The sequence below is a fragment of the Ricinus communis genome, chromosome 8 (genome assembly GCF_019578655.1).
Source record: "Ricinus communis isolate WT05 ecotype wild-type chromosome 8, ASM1957865v1, whole genome shotgun sequence".
In the NCBI taxonomy this organism is placed as follows: domain Eukaryota; kingdom Viridiplantae; phylum Streptophyta; class Magnoliopsida; order Malpighiales; family Euphorbiaceae; genus Ricinus; species Ricinus communis.
This window is the reverse complement of record NC_063263.1, coordinates 12,045,155-12,064,251: the sequence shown is the minus strand read 5'-3', so window position 1 is coordinate 12,064,251 and position 19,097 is coordinate 12,045,155. Positions and strand designations below refer to the sequence as shown.

Here is a 19,097-nt window from a genome sequence, read left to right as displayed (position 1 = left end):
TTTAAAAAACATCTATTATTTTTATGTTTATTCAAATGATAAAAAATTTAAAGTTTATGGATTTTAAATCAATAAATTCATGAATTTTAATTAAATTATGGACCCAAACAATATTTATTTGATTTAAACATGAAATTTCTCTAATTTTCCAAATTCTAACTTCTTTTAATATTTTTATTTTCTCTGTATAACATTTTATGGAATCTCTTAACCCAATTAAAATTAAAATAAAAAAAAAAGGAACAAGATATTGCAAGTTGGCTTCTTTGTCCAAAAATTCATGGCCCAAGAAAATTATGTCATTGTACTTTCTTCCATATGCATAAAGAATTAGAGGAATAAGAAGGGACCCACAAGCTTTTTATAAATGGTGACAGTTTAAATAACTACAATCTTTATCTTTCATTTGATGTATGACTACATGAATAACCTCTTTTATTCAATTTTCATGTTCATCCATTTAATTGTTTGCCAAAAACCCTACACTAAAATAAAATAAAATAAAAACAATTAAATTTATTAATTAAGACTTTAGAATTTAATAGCTAATTTAATTTTAATATTTTAAATATTTCTTTGAATATTTATTATTTAATTTTTATCATTTTTTTCTTCTTTTAGAGTGCTCTGAGATAAAATTAGTTAAAAGATATTAATTAAGTGAGTGTCAGGATTGAAATAGTACCGAGGTATGTGTAATAGATTGAAATAAAACTTCATGTTTCATTAATGTACAAATAAATTAACTATTAATACTTATAAATAAAAATACATTATAAAATAAAATATGAAAAATCTTATACTTAAATAAAATGAATTAAACAAATGATGTTGGTTAAAATAAAAAAGACATTCACATAAGCAGATGTTTTACAGACACAATGCATAGATTAGTACAACACATCTTGGTTAAAACACAACGTTTGCTTTTCTTTCTTCTTTTTTTCTTAAAAGAAAATAGGTTTTGTGATGATCGAAATTAGTGAACACCTAATCCCACAAGAGGATATACTTGGAAGCATAATAGAGCATGAGCCACCAATCGAGCTGAATGTTTGTCTGCTATCGCTATTATTATTATTCTTTCTTTTTTTCTCGAAAATGTAATGTGTGTATTTTTTCAATAATATAGATCGAAAATTAAAATGAATAGAGTGTGATACCCGACAAGAAAAGACATCAAAAGACTTCAGAAATTAATATATTATTATTCTTTCAAACAATACAAATAAAATAGTAATATGTTATAAATTAGTTAGACTAATTCGAAATACTAAATAAAAAGAATAATGATATTACCGTTACAATATTACCTAAAGAACCCGTGTAATATAAACTTTGATATTTATATTATTCTTTTATGAGAATTTGTGTAATTTAGAAAAATTAAAGTACATATATTAAAAAATTCGGTTCAAAACATTTTAATATAATCAGTATCTCATAAAATTAAGGGCTTTTGGTAAAAAAAATGATGCTAAAGTGGTAAAAATTGTTTTCTATAATAATTGAAGGGTTAAACTGCAGTGGTTTTCTTATGTAGTTAGAAGTTATTTGAAAATAATTGTTATTGAACTATACATTAATTTTTTCAAATAAGAGTATTAAAATTCTACCAATTATAGATGATACTAGTCTGAATTGAATTAAGTTTTCAATTTAGTACAAGTTTATTATTCAGTGATATTTAGTCTCAATGTAAATATACATGCGGTTCTATATTTGCAACTTACTATATATTTATTTTTGAATTATCTTTGGCACCCCATTGCAATTTTCAAACTAACAGATATAATTATCAATAATTCATTATCAAAATTGGATATTCATGACTCGTTAAATATTCCATATGGGTGAGGATAGATATCCGAAGTGTGATAGTTAAATTTTAGTGCTTTGCGAAATTAAATTAAACATCTAAAAAGATGGCAAAAATATATATTAAATTAGTTTTATTTGATTTTGATTCCGATATTCATTAAAGAATTAAAATAACTCACTCTAGCATAAAATTATTTTTCGGTTTTCAAGTTTCTTTTTCACTAATTAGTTTGATATTTATCAATTTGATTATTCAGTCTGGATAGAATTTATCAGATTCGTATTTCGCCATACCTAATGTATTTCTTTTAAATGAAATAAAACTTCTATGATTGAGAACTGTAGAGTTTGATTATTAACTATTTCGATTATTAATTAAATATTTTAGTATAAAATAAAGTAAACTTGTGTTTGTTTATCCTTTAAATCTAATGGACATTTGTGTCTATAAATATATTAGAAATGGTAGCAGAATCTTTATAATTGAAAAACTAGAGTTGAATGCTTGGTCCTCTAATATTAATTATATATTTCATCATAAAATAAAATATATTTATATTTATTCGCACTTCAAGATAATAAATATTTGCATGTGAAAGTATACCGAAAACATAAGTTTATTATTGATGTCTCAACTAATAATTTAAGTTTTTATAATAGTTTAAATTTTTAGGAGAAATGATTTTTTGATATATAATATTATAGCTTTTGTGAATGAGAAATCTAAAGTTCAAGTTTTTAGTTAATTCATGCTATTAATTAAATAATTTAGCATAAAAATAAATTATGCCTTTATTTGTGCGTGCTATAAATTTAATATACAATTAAAACCGTAAATAAATTGAGTCGAACTTTGACGAGCTCTAACTCTTCTCCTTTTAAATTTAATGAGCTCATGAATAGCTTGTTTAATATAACTCAAGCTCGATTTGTTAAATTGTTATGGAATAAAAAAAGTAATATATACATAATATATGTCTATAATATAAATTATATCATATATATAAATGTTAATTTTAAAAATAAGATTAATCGAACTTAAGCTCGAGTCATTAAACAAGCTCATAAATAAATTTGTTCATGAGCCAGATCGCAAGACTGGTTTTTTAAACAAACTGAGCTCAAACTCTAAGCAAGCTGGCGAGCTATAGAACAAACTCTATCAAGCTTGAGTTCAACTCGATAAAGTTATTGAATTCAAAATTAAATTCGAGCTCGGCTCAATTAGCTTATCGAACAATCTCGAATGAATTTTTTATTGAGTTGAATTCCGAATAGCTCACAAAATGTTTGGTTCTTTTACAGCCTTATATACAACCACGTGTAAAAGTAGGTTGGAAATATATTACTATTATAGAAAACTTTACCTAATAGCTAAAAGTTTTAGTTGAAGTGGTTTTTTAACACAGCACTGAAATCTTTACAATCAAAAATTTTAAAATTGCATCATTAATCACTCTCATTTTATTAATTAAATATTTTAAAATAAGAAAAATAAACGTGTATTTTATTCACATTTTATGTTCAATAGACATACACATATGTAAGTAAAAATAAAAATATAAAATTATTTTTGAGATTTTCCCTAATAGCCCTTAACATTGAATGGTCGTTAACATACAATATTTTCCATAAATTTTATTGCTAAAAATAAAGCAAGAAAAATTGTTGAAAGTGAGCCCTCGGTGGGAGTCATTGTTTGCCTTTGACGCCCACTTCAACCACTTGTGACATTTCCTTTCATGTCTGTTTTCCTTAAACTCTTACTTTAATTCATCGATGCTGAAGATTTCTTATAATTTTTAATGTCTTTTTGCCATCTCTCTTTTTTCGAGAGGAACATAATTTGCAGATAACAAAATAGAGAGGAAGATCATTTTGTAGTTAGCTAAAAGATAAATAAAAATTACATCTTGTTCTATCTATTTGTATTCCATTAGATGATATGACAATTTATATGATAATTTAAAAATTAAAATTTTCTATATATAGCACCCACGTGAGATTTTTTTTTTATTGGAAATAATAAAAAGGACTTTTATAATATTAAAATTAAAATTTAAAAGTTTTAGTGCTAAAATTTAGGGTGGGTAAAGATAATTTAGGCCTCCTAATTGTGAAGCAGAAAAAGGCAAAAACAAAAAGACCCCATGATGGAAACCAAAGCTTAGAGAAGACATTTTGATTCTCATTTGTCCGATCCAAATGCATTGCAGCATGAAAAAAGGTAACTTGTTGACCCGTTTTATAATGAGTAGTGATGTATTTGGAGACTTGTATTATTATGGTGGCAAGTCTTTCAAAGACACACTCACAGGGGCCATAGCAGATGATAAATATTAAATTCCATGCACAGTGTTATGCCTTTTTTTTCTTTTTAAATCTCAGTGTTATGCTTCTTTCTTTTCTTAAAAAAAAAAAAAGTAATATTAGATAAGAAAAATAATATTAGATTTAATTTTGATGTCTTGGGTTAAATTTTATAATAGGAACAGCAGTGATTTAATCATTGATTTATTCCGCATATACAAATATACTCGTGAAGATTAAAACAATTATCAAAGCATTTTCAATAGACATAATTTTCGTTTTGCACACTTTTTTTTGGCAAGAAAGCTATTTCTATTATTAAATCAGCTTAAAGTTGGTTTATTACAAGTAATTTTATATACAAAGATTCATATTATCATGAGATAAATATTTGTTGTTTAACTTATTTTAAAAATATATTTGGCCTAGTTTATATATGTGCATCACCTTTTTATCATATTCGTAACTAGTTCAAACTTAACCTCTTTAAAATTTTACAAATGAAAATATTAACTATGTGATTTTTTTTTTAAATATAGATATTCTATTAATGAGAATTAATAGGTACGTCTTGATATAAAAAATAAAAATAAAAATTAAATATCAAGAAATACATATAAAAAAATTCATTTCTAGCAATTGTCAAACGTGATCAAATTGCAGTTCTGTAGGAAGAACACTCCATTCGATGGTATTAACCCACATATCGACTTTATAAATATTTTTTAACGTGTTCGATTATTTGAATGCCAGATTTAAACTTTTTTCTCTTTATCATTTTTATAAAGGAAAAACTCAATACTCCCGCAACACAACGGAAGACCATAAAACTTCTATAAAAAGATAATTCAAAAATTTCATAATAAAGGACCGTAAATCTTCTCAAGAAAAACACTAATAGTTAATTATGAAATTAATTAATAACAAAAAGAAAGGACCACCATCGATATACTGTGTCTCTCAATCATTTAATAAGACGATTAATGTGCATCTTCTTAGTGTATCATTTTCCATTATGGACGACGAAAACTTTCTGTCAACATTCACAACTCGCAATTCTTAAAATAAAAAGGGAAAAAAAAAAAAAAAAGCCATACTGTTACAAGATGCTTGCGGGATGAGGACCAATTGCACCAATTTCTTACCCTGTTAAGTATAATCTACGCCATTGATTTTGTGGATCTTGTCTTGGATCTGTGATCTGACCCCATTAATGCAGCACGTAGCCTATCCTCGGGAACATCTGATCACGGCCAACCAGTTGGCATGAACAGATATATATATATATATATATATATATATATATGGTTGAGATCTGATCACAAGCTCTAGTTCAGTAGTAGTGAAGGACTGGCTTAATGCGATTATTAAATTTTTCCTTTTAAAATCACATGTATTTCCATCCCTAGTTCAAACAAAGAATTATTCTCTTATAATATGGTCTAAAGTACAGTATAATATACCTCGACTTATTTGCCCAAAGTTGGCACAACAAATTATTTCTTTGAAAGAGGCTACTGTTTGCTACATTTATACACAAAGTTGGTAACCTTGGAGCATTACAATTGACTCTTTACCATTGTTTTGTACGATTTAATTTATAGAATAAAATTCTAAAACTAATTCAGTTGATAGGTGAATGTCTACTAGTACTCATATCTCAGGGCATATGTTGTTTCTTAATCACTAATGCTAGACTAATTCACAAGTTATTAGCTCTTAGATAGGGAAAGATAGAATCATGTTAAGATTGTATGTGAAATTTACAACTCTTAGAGCAAATGATTGAGAAAAAAACAACAACACCAGTAGATAGTTGAAACTGTCTAGTTCTTCCCATAATTGGTCATGGCAAACTCAACACTGTCTATTTCCTATAATTGGTCAAGTATGACATAATTTAAGACAGCACATTAGACCAGAAAACCACATGTGACCAACCAAATAATTGGTCCCAAATGATGTTGTTTGTCTACTCTTTCTTTTCCTGGTGAAATTATCTTTGATCTGCTGGCTCTTATATAGCTTTGTTCTCGCTTGGGTTTAATGGTGAATAATGGACCAAGAGGCTTGGCCCACTTGAAAACCCAATAAACCACACAGATTTCTAGTACTCAAGGCAAGTGTCAAAGAATGCATGGCGTATTAAGAATTTGTAAGCAATGCAATAGAACCACAAGAAGGAAAACAATTATTCTTGACAGGTTCGGAAGTTAATAAATTCAGGAAGAATAATTAAATCTGGTTCATATTAATGACTTACCTATGGGTAGAAGCACCAATCTACTCGCTCTCAGAAAGTTGGCAGTTTGAGTTCTCCACCATGGTTGTCATCAATCTCATTTCTTTAGAAAGAAGTTAAGAAGCAAGAAGCTATTCCTTCACTTTCTGATTGATGATTCTGGCATTAATTTCTGTTAATCCAGCACTTATAGAGAAGTCCACAAACAGAAATTGAGTTTGAGATGCAAAACTGCAACATCAAGAACATTAGAATAAGTAAGGATTTTGCTGCAACTGAAATTTCTAGATATTGCTAGTCATTGTATGCTCGAATCACCTGGATGCAAATAAATATTTCTGATAAGCCAATAAAATGCTATACATAATGTTTCACTAGGATCAAAATAAAATTAATATAGAACTATGACTATATGCCCATCATTAAAAATTATAAGTTGATTATCCGTTAGTATTTTATGAAGATTGTTAACTTAATTCAACAAAGTTTCATATCCAAACTAGTTGGGATTGGAGATATAGATTCTCCTCCCCAAACCATCAATCTCTGACGGGCTTGTTAGATGGGAACTAACCATTCATTTAGCCGATAGTAATAGATACTGAGACATAATAAACTTAATATAATAGAAAAAGATCCTAAGAATAATCATAAATTATTCTTGAAGCATCAATAAAGCTCACAAGACCAGAGTCAATATTGATTAGTTTTAAAGCAAGCAGCTATTTCCTCCTGCAATCCCTCACCACTCTTTCCAACACAACAAAAAGGAGATTAAAGAGGAAATAACATAACAAATGTAAAGACGAACCATTTATTTTCACCCTAAATGAAAATCTAAAAACGTGTCTTTGAAGGTGACTTTGACGAATATTACATGCATGTTCTCAAAAAATTACAATTGGAACAAAATGCAACTCTAGGTCAAGTAAACCTTTGTGTGTATTCTAGCTGAAAAGACGTAATGCAAGCAGTCAACGTTCATTTTCCAACACATGCAGTACTAAAATAAGATGCAACTGTTACCGCTTAAGTAATCAGCTCCAGTAGCTTTCATTGGAATAAAGGGAAGATCTCCATGCTAAACTCATCACTGTATATCCCTGATACATCAAAGGAGCACCTGAAAGACCCCAATTGATTCAATTGGGAAGTAATGTAATCTGCTTGAACAAGGAAGCTTTTATCCAACACCATATTGCAGGAATTAGAAAAAAGGTTAAGCCAAAATTCATCAATCACAAATTTTGAAATTGAATACTTTTAGGTGTACAAAGTGCTATTGCTGCCCCCCAGTTCTCACTGTTAAAAAAAGGAGCAAAGGTTATAGTCAGGGTGTACATCTTAAAAATGGGTTTATAGTTTTTTAACACATTGACTAATCTAAAGGGTTACATCAATTGCTTAGGAATTAGAGGTCTGATAAACATGTATCTCTTGTAAAAGCAGATTTCTCGCCCTATTGACAGCAATAAAATACAGGCATATATGTTTTTCAAGATTCTTGAGCTGATCAATGACAGTGGGATGGTTTTTCCTAAGGTGTTTCAACACCTCTGAAATAAAATACTTGTCGCTACCTGTACCCAATCCCAACCGAATAAGATGCTTGTCATTTTCAATGGAATTATACAGAAGAGCAACAAGACGGTCTACAGTATCAAGCTCATTATTTAATACATAAGTACCCCTCGCTGCAGCATCAAGTTGTTTAACATGAGCAAGCTCTTTCTTAGTAAGATTGCTCGGAAGACTTGTTACAGCGCAAAAAGGGCAAGCCACAATAGCAACAAGGGCATGGCCAGTAATTGCCAAAGCAGTCAAAGTAATAGCCACAGCAGAACCAATGAAACAAAGGGCAGAAGCAAGAGTAGCTCTACGAACAAGATGTACTTTAGAGCGAGACTTGCGAAGTCTGTGATCTAGCTGTTGGCTTAGTTCAGAAAAACTGCGATGAATGCCCTCAAATTCATGAGAAAACGGACAAGGAAAAGGGTTATCACAACGATCAAATTGCATAAATATTTCATAAGCATAATCACATTGTGATTGCGTAAGTGAGTCCATTTCAACAGGAAGGACTTCAAGAAGATTACGAATCGGACTATAAATATCACGCGCACGAAAGACACTTCTATGGAGGAGGAGGCAGAGATCAGTAGTGCTTTCACTGTGATCAAAATAGTTAGAGACAAGGCGAGTGAGAGTGTTGGGTTTGGCGTGACGGAGAGCATCCTCTACGCATTGGCGATTTGGATGAAGAACTTGAGCTAAAACAAATTGACGAACATCTTCAACATCAATGTTGAGACTGGACTCAATCTGTTCTCCGTTTTCGATTTCTTGATGATGAATTCTTGAGCGCATTTCATTGAACGAATTGGATTGAACGTAGAGAGCGTATTCACGGGTGAGATTAACAACTGGAGATTGTAAAGTGCATGATACTGGCGTTCCATCAGTTGAATTTCCAGCTGCGAGCGAATATAACACGTGCACATTTACAAATTTCATTCAGGCAATTAAACAAACAAGTTACACGCATGAAAATCAAAGATAGCGCACAGCTACAGAAACATAACCTTACCAGTCAGATAACTGTAAAATTACCTTCACAATCGTGGTTGAGATCGATGATTGTAGGAGGTGAGTTTGGTATGGACGTTGACCTTGCCGCCGGTGGTGATTTGAGAGAGAGGCACTGCAGCATTTGACCAAAATTTAGTCACGCACTAACACTAGCAGAGTGGAGTTTTTCCGTCGGAAATGGGGGGCGATTTTTAGTTCTGATTCAAGAAACGACACTTCAGGTTGAGTATTCAAATAATAGCAACCGCTACAATTGTTTCTCCAAGTATTAGCTTCACATGAGAGTTTAGCCTTTAGAAAAAGGCTCTCACTCATCAGTCAGCTCGGCCCCTTTCCTATTCACCTATTCAGCTTCGCCGCCTAGTAAGAGAATAGGTCCCGTTCAGTGCGGTAACGAAGTATGTCTTTCTCTCTCACCTTTCTTTTCTCCGCCTTGCAGATCAATATCAATACTTTCTTCAAATGATGCCCAGTGCCCATTTACCCACCCATTGTTTAAAAACTGACCCTGGAATTTGAACTACAAATGCTATTCCATTTTTAATTCATTTGCGATCTTCGCTTTCATTAGATTCCTCAGTTGTTATTTATTTATTTATTTATTATTATTATTATTATTAATTTTAGCTTTGACTATTGATCGGTCTAAATTGTTTCTATATATAATATGGTAGAAAAATGTGTTTTATCTCACTTTAGTTTTTCTTGTCTAAATTTAGAAAATAATGCAAGAAAGGAGAATTTGAGTTTAAAACATACTAATGGGCGGTAATTGGACTGCGGCTATTAAAGGCTCGAAAATTAGACACATGGGCTATTAATAGTTTGGGTCTAGCTTAATTCATTAAGGCCCAAAAATGAAAGTTTAAGTAATTATTATATAATTAGTAGATAATTATCATTTGAGTAGTTTAGTTTGTTTAGAACAATAATAAGATAAACTAAATGAGTTGTTTGAGGAGGAAAGAACTCTGAAAAAGAGAATCTCTACAAAGAGTAGAGGTGAATTAGAAGAAGGACTTCTTCAACTACTGAATCTCTATAAGACAAGGGTTCTATTCTCGGCAAAAAATTCTGGAGTGAATCAATTAATCTTTGACATCTTACTAGCTTGCGTGGCATCACTCTTTGAAGAACCGGAGAAGTTTTTCGAAGACATGGAGAAAGATGATCAATCTTCTTCATTCCTTAAAGAGCACTTTGAACTTTGAGAGAGTTTTAATTTTCTGTTTTATGAATCTTAAGTCTTTCTATTTAATTACAATGATCATTAGATTAAGTATGTTAGGCTAAGTCCAATAAGTGTTTAGTTTGGCTTTTTACTTATGTATGAACCTTATATATTTTGAGTTTAATGAATGATTTCTTTTCCTTCATATGTTCATTAGTTTCATCTATTATTAGTGATTGGCCATCATATCAATTTAGTAGTAATATGTGTTATGAAAATCTTTAGGTTAAAAGTATTAAAAACATCATCTTTACTTTAATCTATGTTGGTTAAGAACCTAAGTTGCATCATTAGCTTGAGTGATTTAGGGAAAAGGCACATCACCATCTCATTTGTTAAATTAGGGCTTAAGGGAATTAAAGGAATTACTAAGTAAAAGTTAGACTAAATGTTATTTTATCATATAGTTCATATTAATCATTCTAGTTGCATATTCACTTTCTAGTTATTTAATTTCTTTTATTAAACTAAGATCATTCTCAAAATATCAGCTTAGCTTGTTTATATTTACTTTCAGTAATTTGTGTGATAGTTGGTTTTTATGATATATGCTCTACAATTCCTTGTGAGATCGATCTCTTGGTGAGCTTACCCGAACTACCATTCAATTCGTACACTTGGGAGTACTAATTTAGACACATCAACTATGGCTAAAACTTGAGATATCCTTACGTTGAAAATGGATATGTTAAATAGTTTCAGCTTTTACTACTTTGAAGTTGAGTTGAGTTGAGTTTAGGGGGGTATCAAGCAGACTGTGTAGCTTCACTCTATTTAATGATTTCAAACTCAAAGCTCTATGGATTTTAATTCTATTTCGTATCCACTGGTAGATATTTAAAATGTTTAAAATTAATTAAGCTCAATTTACACTATATATTATTATATAAAAAAATAAACTAAAATTTAGATAAATTAATAAGTTGGAATTCATGGAGGTTTGATAATTTTTTATTTGTATATTAACTTGATTTTTTTTTAAATTGTGTAAAATTAAATATTTGATTAAACACATTATTTCAATTATCTGAATTTAAATTGGATTCTTAATAAGACATTTAGGCCACTAATTGAATTTAAAACAAATTTAAGAATGGTTATAATTTACACATTGCAACCGAATGTTCATTCATTCTCATGTGAGCATAACCACTCTGTTTCGAGCAATTAGATTTTGTGATAACATCCCGCCACAAGCTTGCACTATCTTTTTTTGCCTGTTTGAGAACAAAAAAGCGATGGATGTAAACATATTGTTTTGAAATCCTTGTGCACCAGACAGGGACCCAGAGAAAAGATGAGCCAAACCTGCAAAAGATTAGATATCTAAAGGCATGTAGAGTTCAAAGATCTTTCACATATGAGGGGAAAAGAAATGGATTATTTCAAGTCTTAACAGAACTTGGAACATTTTGCACAACCGACATTGATATTCAGAATTCTTTTTATTTAAGCTTTTTTCTTTTCCTGCTGAACCTTAATTTGCCTTTTCCAAGTAAAAGAAAAACTGATACCAGGACAACCAAAATGCTCACTGATTTTGCAGAGGAACAACTTTATCTGCACAAGGGTTACTCAAATATCCAGATGCTGTGGAAATTCATCAAATTACAGAGGTCTTGAAATTAAATACATGTTAGGTGTACAAAGTGCTATTGCTGCACATCCAGTTCTCACTGTTAAAAACAGAGCAAAGATTTAGATCTCTGCGAGGGTGTATTACATCTTAAAAATGAGCTTATACTCTTTTTAAACATTGAGTAGGGGAACTGTATGGTTCAAAGAAATCTAAAGGATATACATCAATGTCTTAGGAATGAGAAGTCTGATGAACATGTATCTCTTGAAAAAGCTGAATTCTTGCCCTATTGACAGCACTAAAATAAAGGCATATATGATCTTCAAGAACCTTGAGCTGATCAAAAAATTTGAGATGGTTTTTTCTAAGGTGTTTCAACACCTCCGAAATGATATACTTGTCGCTACCCAACCCCAATCCTAATCGAATAAAATGCTTGTCACTTTCAATACAATCATGTAAACGAGTAACAAGGGGGCCTATAGTAGTAAGATGTTCATCTAACATATAAGTGCCCCTCGCTGCAGCATTAAGCTGCTCAACATGAGCAAGCTCTTTCTTAGTAAGATTTCTAGGAAAATTTGCAGCAGCACAAAAAGGGCAAGCAGCAACAGCGAAAAGGGCATGACCAGTGATTGCCAGAGCAGAAAAAATAATAGTCACAGCAGAACCAACGAAACAAAGGGCACAAGCAACAGCAGCTGGCCGAACAAAATGCACTCTAGAGCGAGACCTGAGACGTCTGTTATCTAGCTGTTGCCTTAATTCAGAAAAACTGTGACGAACGCCCTGAAAGTTATGGGAATCTGGAAAAGGAAAAGGGCTATCACAGCGATTAAATTGTACAAGCATTTCGTGAGCATTATCACAATGTGATTGAGTAAGCGACTCTAGTTCAATAGGAAGTTTTTCAAGAAGATTATGAATAGGGCTATAAATAGCACGAGCACGAAAGACGCTTCTACGAAGGAGGAGGCAGAGATCAGTAGCGCTTTCGCTATGATCAAAAAAATTAGAGACAAGTCGAGTGACAGTATTTGGTTTGGCGTGACGAAGAGCGTCCTCTACGCATTGGCGATTTGGATGAAGAACTCGAGCTAAAACAAATTGACGAGCACCTTCATCATCAGCGTCGAAATTGGACTCGATTTGTTCGCCGTTTGTGATTTCTTGATGATGAGTGCCTGAGTATATTTCATTGAACGAATTGGATTGAACGTAGAGACTATATTCGTGGCCGAGATTAACAACTGGGGATTGTAAAGTGCTTGACACTGGGGTCCCATCTGTTGAATTTCCAGCTGCAAGCGAACAAAACATTTGCACATTTACAAATTTCATTCAGGCAATTAAATAAACAAGTTACGCGCACGAGAGTAAAATTATCAGGTAAGCGATAAAATACCTTGAGAATGGTGGTGGAGATCGACGATTGTAGGAGGTGAGTCTGGTATGCACGTTGACGTAGCTGCCGATGGTGATTTGAGAGAGAGGCACGGCAGCATTTGACGGAGATATTCCGACACATAAACACTGGGAGAACGGTTTTTGGTGACGGAAATGGGTGGTTAGTATCTGGTTCCGATTCAAGGAACACAAAAGAACTAATTATATACTGATATTTCCAGTTGACTATTCTTCAATTATTTTATATAATGTTATCGGCTACAACTGGCTCTCCAAGCTCTCTTCAAGTCCTATGGAAAAGGCTTGATTGCAAAATAAATTTTATACTTTCAACTTATTTTTTAATTTAGCATTTTTTTAATATATTTTAATATTGATTTTAATTTTTAATTTCTGACTAAATTATCAAGATACCGGTATAATTTCCGTGATAATTTTAAAATTATCAATTTATATTATAATAAAAAATAAATTCTAATATTAAATTTTTTAAATATTAAATTTATTTTTATTAAGTATCTATGTATTTTTTTACTTTTTATAGCAGTAAAAATATCGAGATTTTTATTTTTAAAATTTGAAATTTTTAAGATTTAAAAATTAAAATGGTAAATTAGAAATTTTTTTAAATATGATTTAGTTAATAATTCTAATGTCGTTTTTTTCTATATTACTGAAATTATAGCCGTATCTACAAGAAATATAAAGAAATTAATATATATTGATAAAAGAATAATTGAGCTTTTCTAAATATGGATACTGACGTATTTAATATAATATAAAAAAATTACATTTATAAACTCGCAAATATATTTGGCAATATAAGTAAGTTATTACTTATGAAAAAAATTATTTTTATTCATCTTAAATCGTGATTTGCATAGTTAATTTATAAATAAAAGGAATGAAATAAAGCAATTTAGAGAGGGCAAATTGATAAATAAAAAAAAAAAGTGTATTTATGATATAAAAATTGTAATTATAAATTCTTGTAAGATACAAGACAGCTAGGAATTAAACAAAAGACCCATTTATGAAGAGGAAAAATAACACACAAAATCTCAGCTTTTACTTTGATATTAACAACAAATAATGGTTTTACAATAAGATTTCACATACATTTATGACAAGAAAAAAAAAATGAAAAAATTAATACAGCTGTTCTTTTATACACTTGGCAAACAGCTGAATTTCTTCTCTTATATTTCAAAAAGGATTAAAGAAACAAGAAAAAACAAAATCAAGTATAATAAAGCTCACACTCAACAATAATGGAGGCAAACAAATTTGTTCTTATTTTGATGCTTTAAATAGCTGGCTTCCAAGAGTCACAGTAGGTGTTCCTTCACCCATGACTGTGGTTAAGGTCATCTCTTTCTCGAGTATCCGGTCGAGTTCCATCACCACATAGCTCATGGAAGGCCGCCTTTCGCTCGACGGTTCCAGGCATTGGATTATCAGTTGTATGAACTCCTCCATACCTTCAGCTGTGAAGCGCGTTCCCAGCCTTTGATCAACAACGCTAGAAAAAGCACTGTAGTCCTGAGTATTTTGAACCTTCATAACAGAAGACAAGAAATCAATTTTACTTCCAAATAGTATGGAATTTAACTAGCTGCTCGGAAAGTATGCCAAAGAATGGAATATGAGGATATGCAACAACAGCTATATTGCTTGTCATCAAATGCTTATGTGCATGCAAGCAAATGTTCGTTCTCATGTGAGCACAAACCACTCTTGCAAATCTATAGCAATTAGATTTTGCGATAGCGTCCTTCTATAAGCATGCACTACGTTTGCCCATTTACAGAAGGAATGGAAGTAAGCATGTTGCTTGAACAGTCACAATATGCATTTTCAGCTGTGCAGAGAATTGCACTTGGACTTGTACAATACCCATTCAACCAGGTTTTGGCTGGAGTCTGGAGATGGTGATTCTGTTGCTTCCCGTCCACTTAGCAACTCCAGAAGGAATACACCAAAACTGAATACATCACCTTTGTCAGAAAATCGTCTGAATTCTCTCACCCTGCATATAGAAACGGCATATGATTGAAGTGCTAAGCTACATTAGCTTAACAGATATACAGAACATGTAAAGTTAGGAGCAATACTCTGGTGCCTGAAATATCTCATCTGCTGTGACTTGTGAAGATGGACCGGCAACATCAACTCTTCCCAGAAAATTAGGAAGTCCTGCATCTGCAACCTTGGCAATAAAATTTTCATCCACAAGAACATTGGCTGTTTTAAAATCCTTGTGCACCAAACGGGGACTCAGAGAGTGAAGATGAGCCAAACCTGCACAAAATTAGATATATAAAGGCATGTTGACTTCAAGATCTTTCACATATGAGGGAGAAAATTTTAGAATATTTCAAGTCTTACCAAAACTTGGAACATTTTTCACAACCAACATTACTATTCTGTTTTTTTTTTCTTAATCTTTTTTTCCGGGCTGAACCATTTATTTTTTCTATGTAAAAGAAAAAAATGATACCAGGAAAGCCAAAATGCTCACTGATTTTGCAGAGGATCACCTTTAGCTGCACCAAGGGCTATTGAAAGTCTGTGCTTGAATTCTAGCTTCCCATCTGAAAATTGACTAGGTCCTGAAACAAGACATCGGGACCTCAATATACATGAAAAATCAATTTTCCAAGGCACAGATTTATTTACATTGATGTAACAACATAACAGAACGAAATTGTTTGAAGCAACAATATCACAACATCAATCATGTTGCACAGATAATCTACACTTCACAATTCACCTATTAAATGAATGTCTGAATGGAGAGCAGCCAAAAATGTTTTAGATTCACGAATCCTCTAGAACACAGATCTCACAATAAGTAAGAATGGTGACAGGATAGGAAGTTACCGTACAAGTGACTGGATACGCTCCCACTAGGTATATACTCATATACAAGAAACTGTAGATTATTTTCCTGGCAATAGCCTAAGAGAGTCACAATATTTCGATGCTGAATAGGCGAAAGGTAACGCACCTGAAAACATATCGTATAATTAAGACATGATTATAGGAAAACCAGTATAATACAGATGAAGTTCATAGCCTAATTCTAGACTTTAAAAAGACAAGAACATGCAACAGAAAATGCACCCATATTGTTGAGTGGAAAGGTGATGGAAATTGCTATCCTTTGTTAAGCCACAGTCATAAATAGGGATACTGCAAGCTGCAATAAAGCCTTCTGTGCTATAAATCAATTTATTTATGTTGTCATGAGCAAGATTAAATACTTATTGCATATTCATAAGGATTTGCATTTACTATCCATTTCTCAAAAACTTTGTAAGTCAATAGCATATTCTTTACTGCTCTTCATAACAATACTAGGATTGAGATAAACTGGAGTACTTTAATGGGAATCTCTCACAAAATAGAAAAGTGTTGTCTTTCAATGTCAGGCAAGTTGCACAGAAGGTGATCCTTACCTCATCAACAAACTCCTGACTAGATGCTCCTGATCGCTTTTTGATGGCCACAAGCATCCCGTCATTAAGCAAGCCCTTGTACACTTCCCCAAATTTTCCTATCCCAATCAAATTTTTATCAACAAAATTTTTTGTAGCATGAGATAGTTCATCCATCTCAAAACGTCTTGCTTCTCGTAATGATAATTCAACCCCAACATGTCTTCCTGGTGCTGGTTATAAGGGGAAAAGAGGAATAGGAAAACCATGATTTTATCAGAAAAATTATGTTGCTTTAAATTCTAAAAACTCTTGCTTTAAATTCTATCTTCAGCCACATATAAAATGAATGGTACCTTGGATAGATGGATCTGAGGACCCTGTCTCAGAAGTTCTTGAAACACTCTTCTTGTGAGATAGGCAGAACCATATAAGAAAGATAACTATGCCCACCAATGCCACGACTCCTGCAGCACCTCCTAATATGGCTGCAAGAGTCTTTGACATTTAGTACGGGAAGCACTTCAACTATGAGGTAATGTATTACTTGTATGTGAAGTGATATACATCGAACCTGGATCAAACACCAGGTGAAAGCTATAATCAGCAATGAAAAGATCAAAAGAAAAGAAAATACCTTCTGCACTTAAAGTGAGCAACACTCAAATCCATTTGATTTCTGTGGAACAATGAACAATAGAAACAAGTAGCTACGGCAATAATGATGCAGGAACTGAAAGTTCTTTCAATATCTAATCTCTAATGCCCTAAAAGATCATTTTAAGAGTCAAATAATAGTAATAAGCGAACTCCTCCGCCGAAAAGATATACCATCCAACTCCAACTAATCAAATACAATATCCAAGTCCAGATACAGAAAAAGCTAGCAGAGCGTACACTATCATAAGTGAATTTCAATACCAGTGTCCAAATTCATCAAAAAAATGTTTAAAAGTCTATAAGCAAGGAAACTGCTTTAGATTAAAGAAACAAACAGATTATAAATAAAATCTCAAATTTTCATACCTGTATTCCCAGAAAAATAATGCAGACAGGTCTCCAAACACCTCAGATTCATTTGCCAATAACAAAATCAGGTAAGTATCCAAATTACCACTATCATCAAAATCAGAAATTCACACACATTAATTCCCACGTTGAAAGAAGAGAAAAAAGATATCCCTTTTATCCCTCTCTCAAAATTCAAATTAAAGGAAAAATTTTCAGAAACTAGAGTGAACTCAAGAAAAAGCAATATAAATACAGGTGCGATCAAGAACAAAGTTGCAAATGTCAAAGAGTAGAACCACAGACAGATGCAGCTCTGAGGACTGCAAGAAACAGCTAAAGAAAGCTAAACAAGAGAATGAATAAAAATCAATCAAATCAATCGCTCTGTTTGTACTTTTTTAATTAATAAATTGGAGAATCATCGTTGGATACAGACAATGCCGACAGAAAGAGACCTCGCGCCGACTACACTTTCAGGGTTTATTACTATAACAACAACAACAACAACTTCCCCTTCTACCAAACCACCCCTCTAAAATACACTGGAAAAAACAAAACCCATTACTCTTTTAAAAAAAACCCACCAAATATGTACAGCTGAATGAATAAATAACTCCCACCCTTTTATTCTTTTGATGTTTAAACTTCAAAAGAAATAAAATTGCTTTAAAAAAGAAAGATTGGGACTCTGAAACTAATAAGCTCGAAAATTGCGTTCTGTATATGAAGAAGAAGAAGAAGAAGAAGAAGATAGATGATGATGAACAAAAAGTGAGAACGAGAGGGATATAATATTTATTTATTTATTCATTGTGTGGGCTGTAAAGCAGTATAATTGTTGTTGTCTGGTACTGCAAGTTGGGAAGAGGATGAGTTTATTTTCTGAGTACTGTACAGGGCATCTTTGGCTGTAACAGATTCACATCTGCCTCCTACTACTATACAACAACAACAACAACAGCAACAAAGAGATATAAATATATATATATATATGTACATATATACAGTAGTAGTAGGCAAGGATAGGAGATTTATACAGATATTATACACCTATATGTCATAAAGAAAAAAAAAAACAGATATACTACAGTACAAATTGAATAAACAAAGAAGGAAAGTTGATGAGTGAGAGATTCAAAGCTGTGGGGTTGTTATCCCCACCAGCCAGCTATGTTGACATTGCTCCTACTATTCTAATCCCCTTCTACTTTTCTTTTTCTTTATATTCTTTTACATATTTATACTGAGAAAGTTAAGGGATCAAACTCATAGATAAATCTCTTAAAAAGAATAGATATATACTTATCTATTGAAAAAGATAAAGACTACAATATAACGGCTACATAACAACACACTGCAGAGCTCCCAATAAAATAAAATTAAAAAAAAAAAAAGAAAGTCTAAAACACCTTTCTGCGTTTCTTAGTTTAATGTTAGAATTCGGACATGAAGACGTTGGATTCTTGT

The 19,097-nt window shown here is 31.8% G+C and overlaps 3 protein-coding genes across 7 annotated transcripts; all 3 read right to left on the bottom strand.

Annotated features, from left to right (window-relative positions):
• Window positions 1-5,080: 5,080 nt before the first annotated feature.
• LOC8273086 (UPF0496 protein At3g19330) lies at window positions 5,081-9,551 on the bottom strand. Of its 3 annotated transcripts, none has more exons than XM_048378616.1 (4): window positions 8,984-9,551; window positions 7,400-8,847; window positions 6,395-6,604; window positions 5,081-5,446 (listed from the first exon to the last, which is right to left on the bottom strand). In XM_048378616.1, exons 1-2 carry the CDS (start codon window positions 9,081-9,083, stop codon window positions 7,778-7,780), a joined length of 1,170 nt encoding a protein of 389 aa, XP_048234573.1. In that variant the 5' UTR covers window positions 9,084-9,551; the 3' UTR covers window positions 5,081-5,446; window positions 6,395-6,604; window positions 7,400-7,777. The 3 variants fall into 3 exon arrangements, with proteins under 3 accessions (XP_048234573.1, XP_048234574.1, XP_048234572.1); XM_048378617.1 differs by having other exon boundaries at window positions 5,081-5,374; XM_048378615.1 differs by having other exon boundaries at window positions 5,081-6,604.
• Window positions 9,552-11,731: 2,180 nt separating this feature from the next.
• Window positions 11,732-13,486, bottom strand: LOC8273085 (UPF0496 protein At3g19330). Its single transcript, XM_002512774.4, has 2 exons — window positions 13,178-13,486; window positions 11,732-13,073 (listed from the first exon to the last, which is right to left on the bottom strand). The coding sequence occupies exons 1-2, from the start codon at window positions 13,275-13,277 to the stop codon at window positions 12,004-12,006; spliced, it is 1,170 nt and encodes a 389-aa protein (XP_002512820.1). The 5' UTR covers window positions 13,278-13,486; the 3' UTR covers window positions 11,732-12,003.
• A 740-nt stretch (window positions 13,487-14,226) lies between these two features.
• On the bottom strand, window positions 14,227-18,890 carry LOC8273084 (proline-rich receptor-like protein kinase PERK8). 3 transcript variants are annotated; one of them, XM_048378094.1, is made up of 8 exons: window positions 17,646-18,890; window positions 16,976-17,107; window positions 16,641-16,852; window positions 16,063-16,189; window positions 15,720-15,791; window positions 15,294-15,480; window positions 15,076-15,208; window positions 14,227-14,736 (listed from the first exon to the last, which is right to left on the bottom strand). In XM_048378094.1, exons 1-8 carry the CDS (start codon window positions 17,695-17,697, stop codon window positions 14,473-14,475), a joined length of 1,179 nt encoding a protein of 392 aa, XP_048234051.1. In that variant the 5' UTR covers window positions 17,698-18,890; the 3' UTR covers window positions 14,227-14,472. The 3 variants fall into 3 exon arrangements, with proteins under 3 accessions (XP_048234051.1, XP_015570906.1, XP_002512819.1); XM_015715420.3 differs by having other exon boundaries at window positions 16,976-17,193; window positions 17,646-18,864; XM_002512773.4 differs by having other exon boundaries at window positions 16,976-18,868.
• Between the last annotated feature and the right edge of the window lie 207 nt (window positions 18,891-19,097).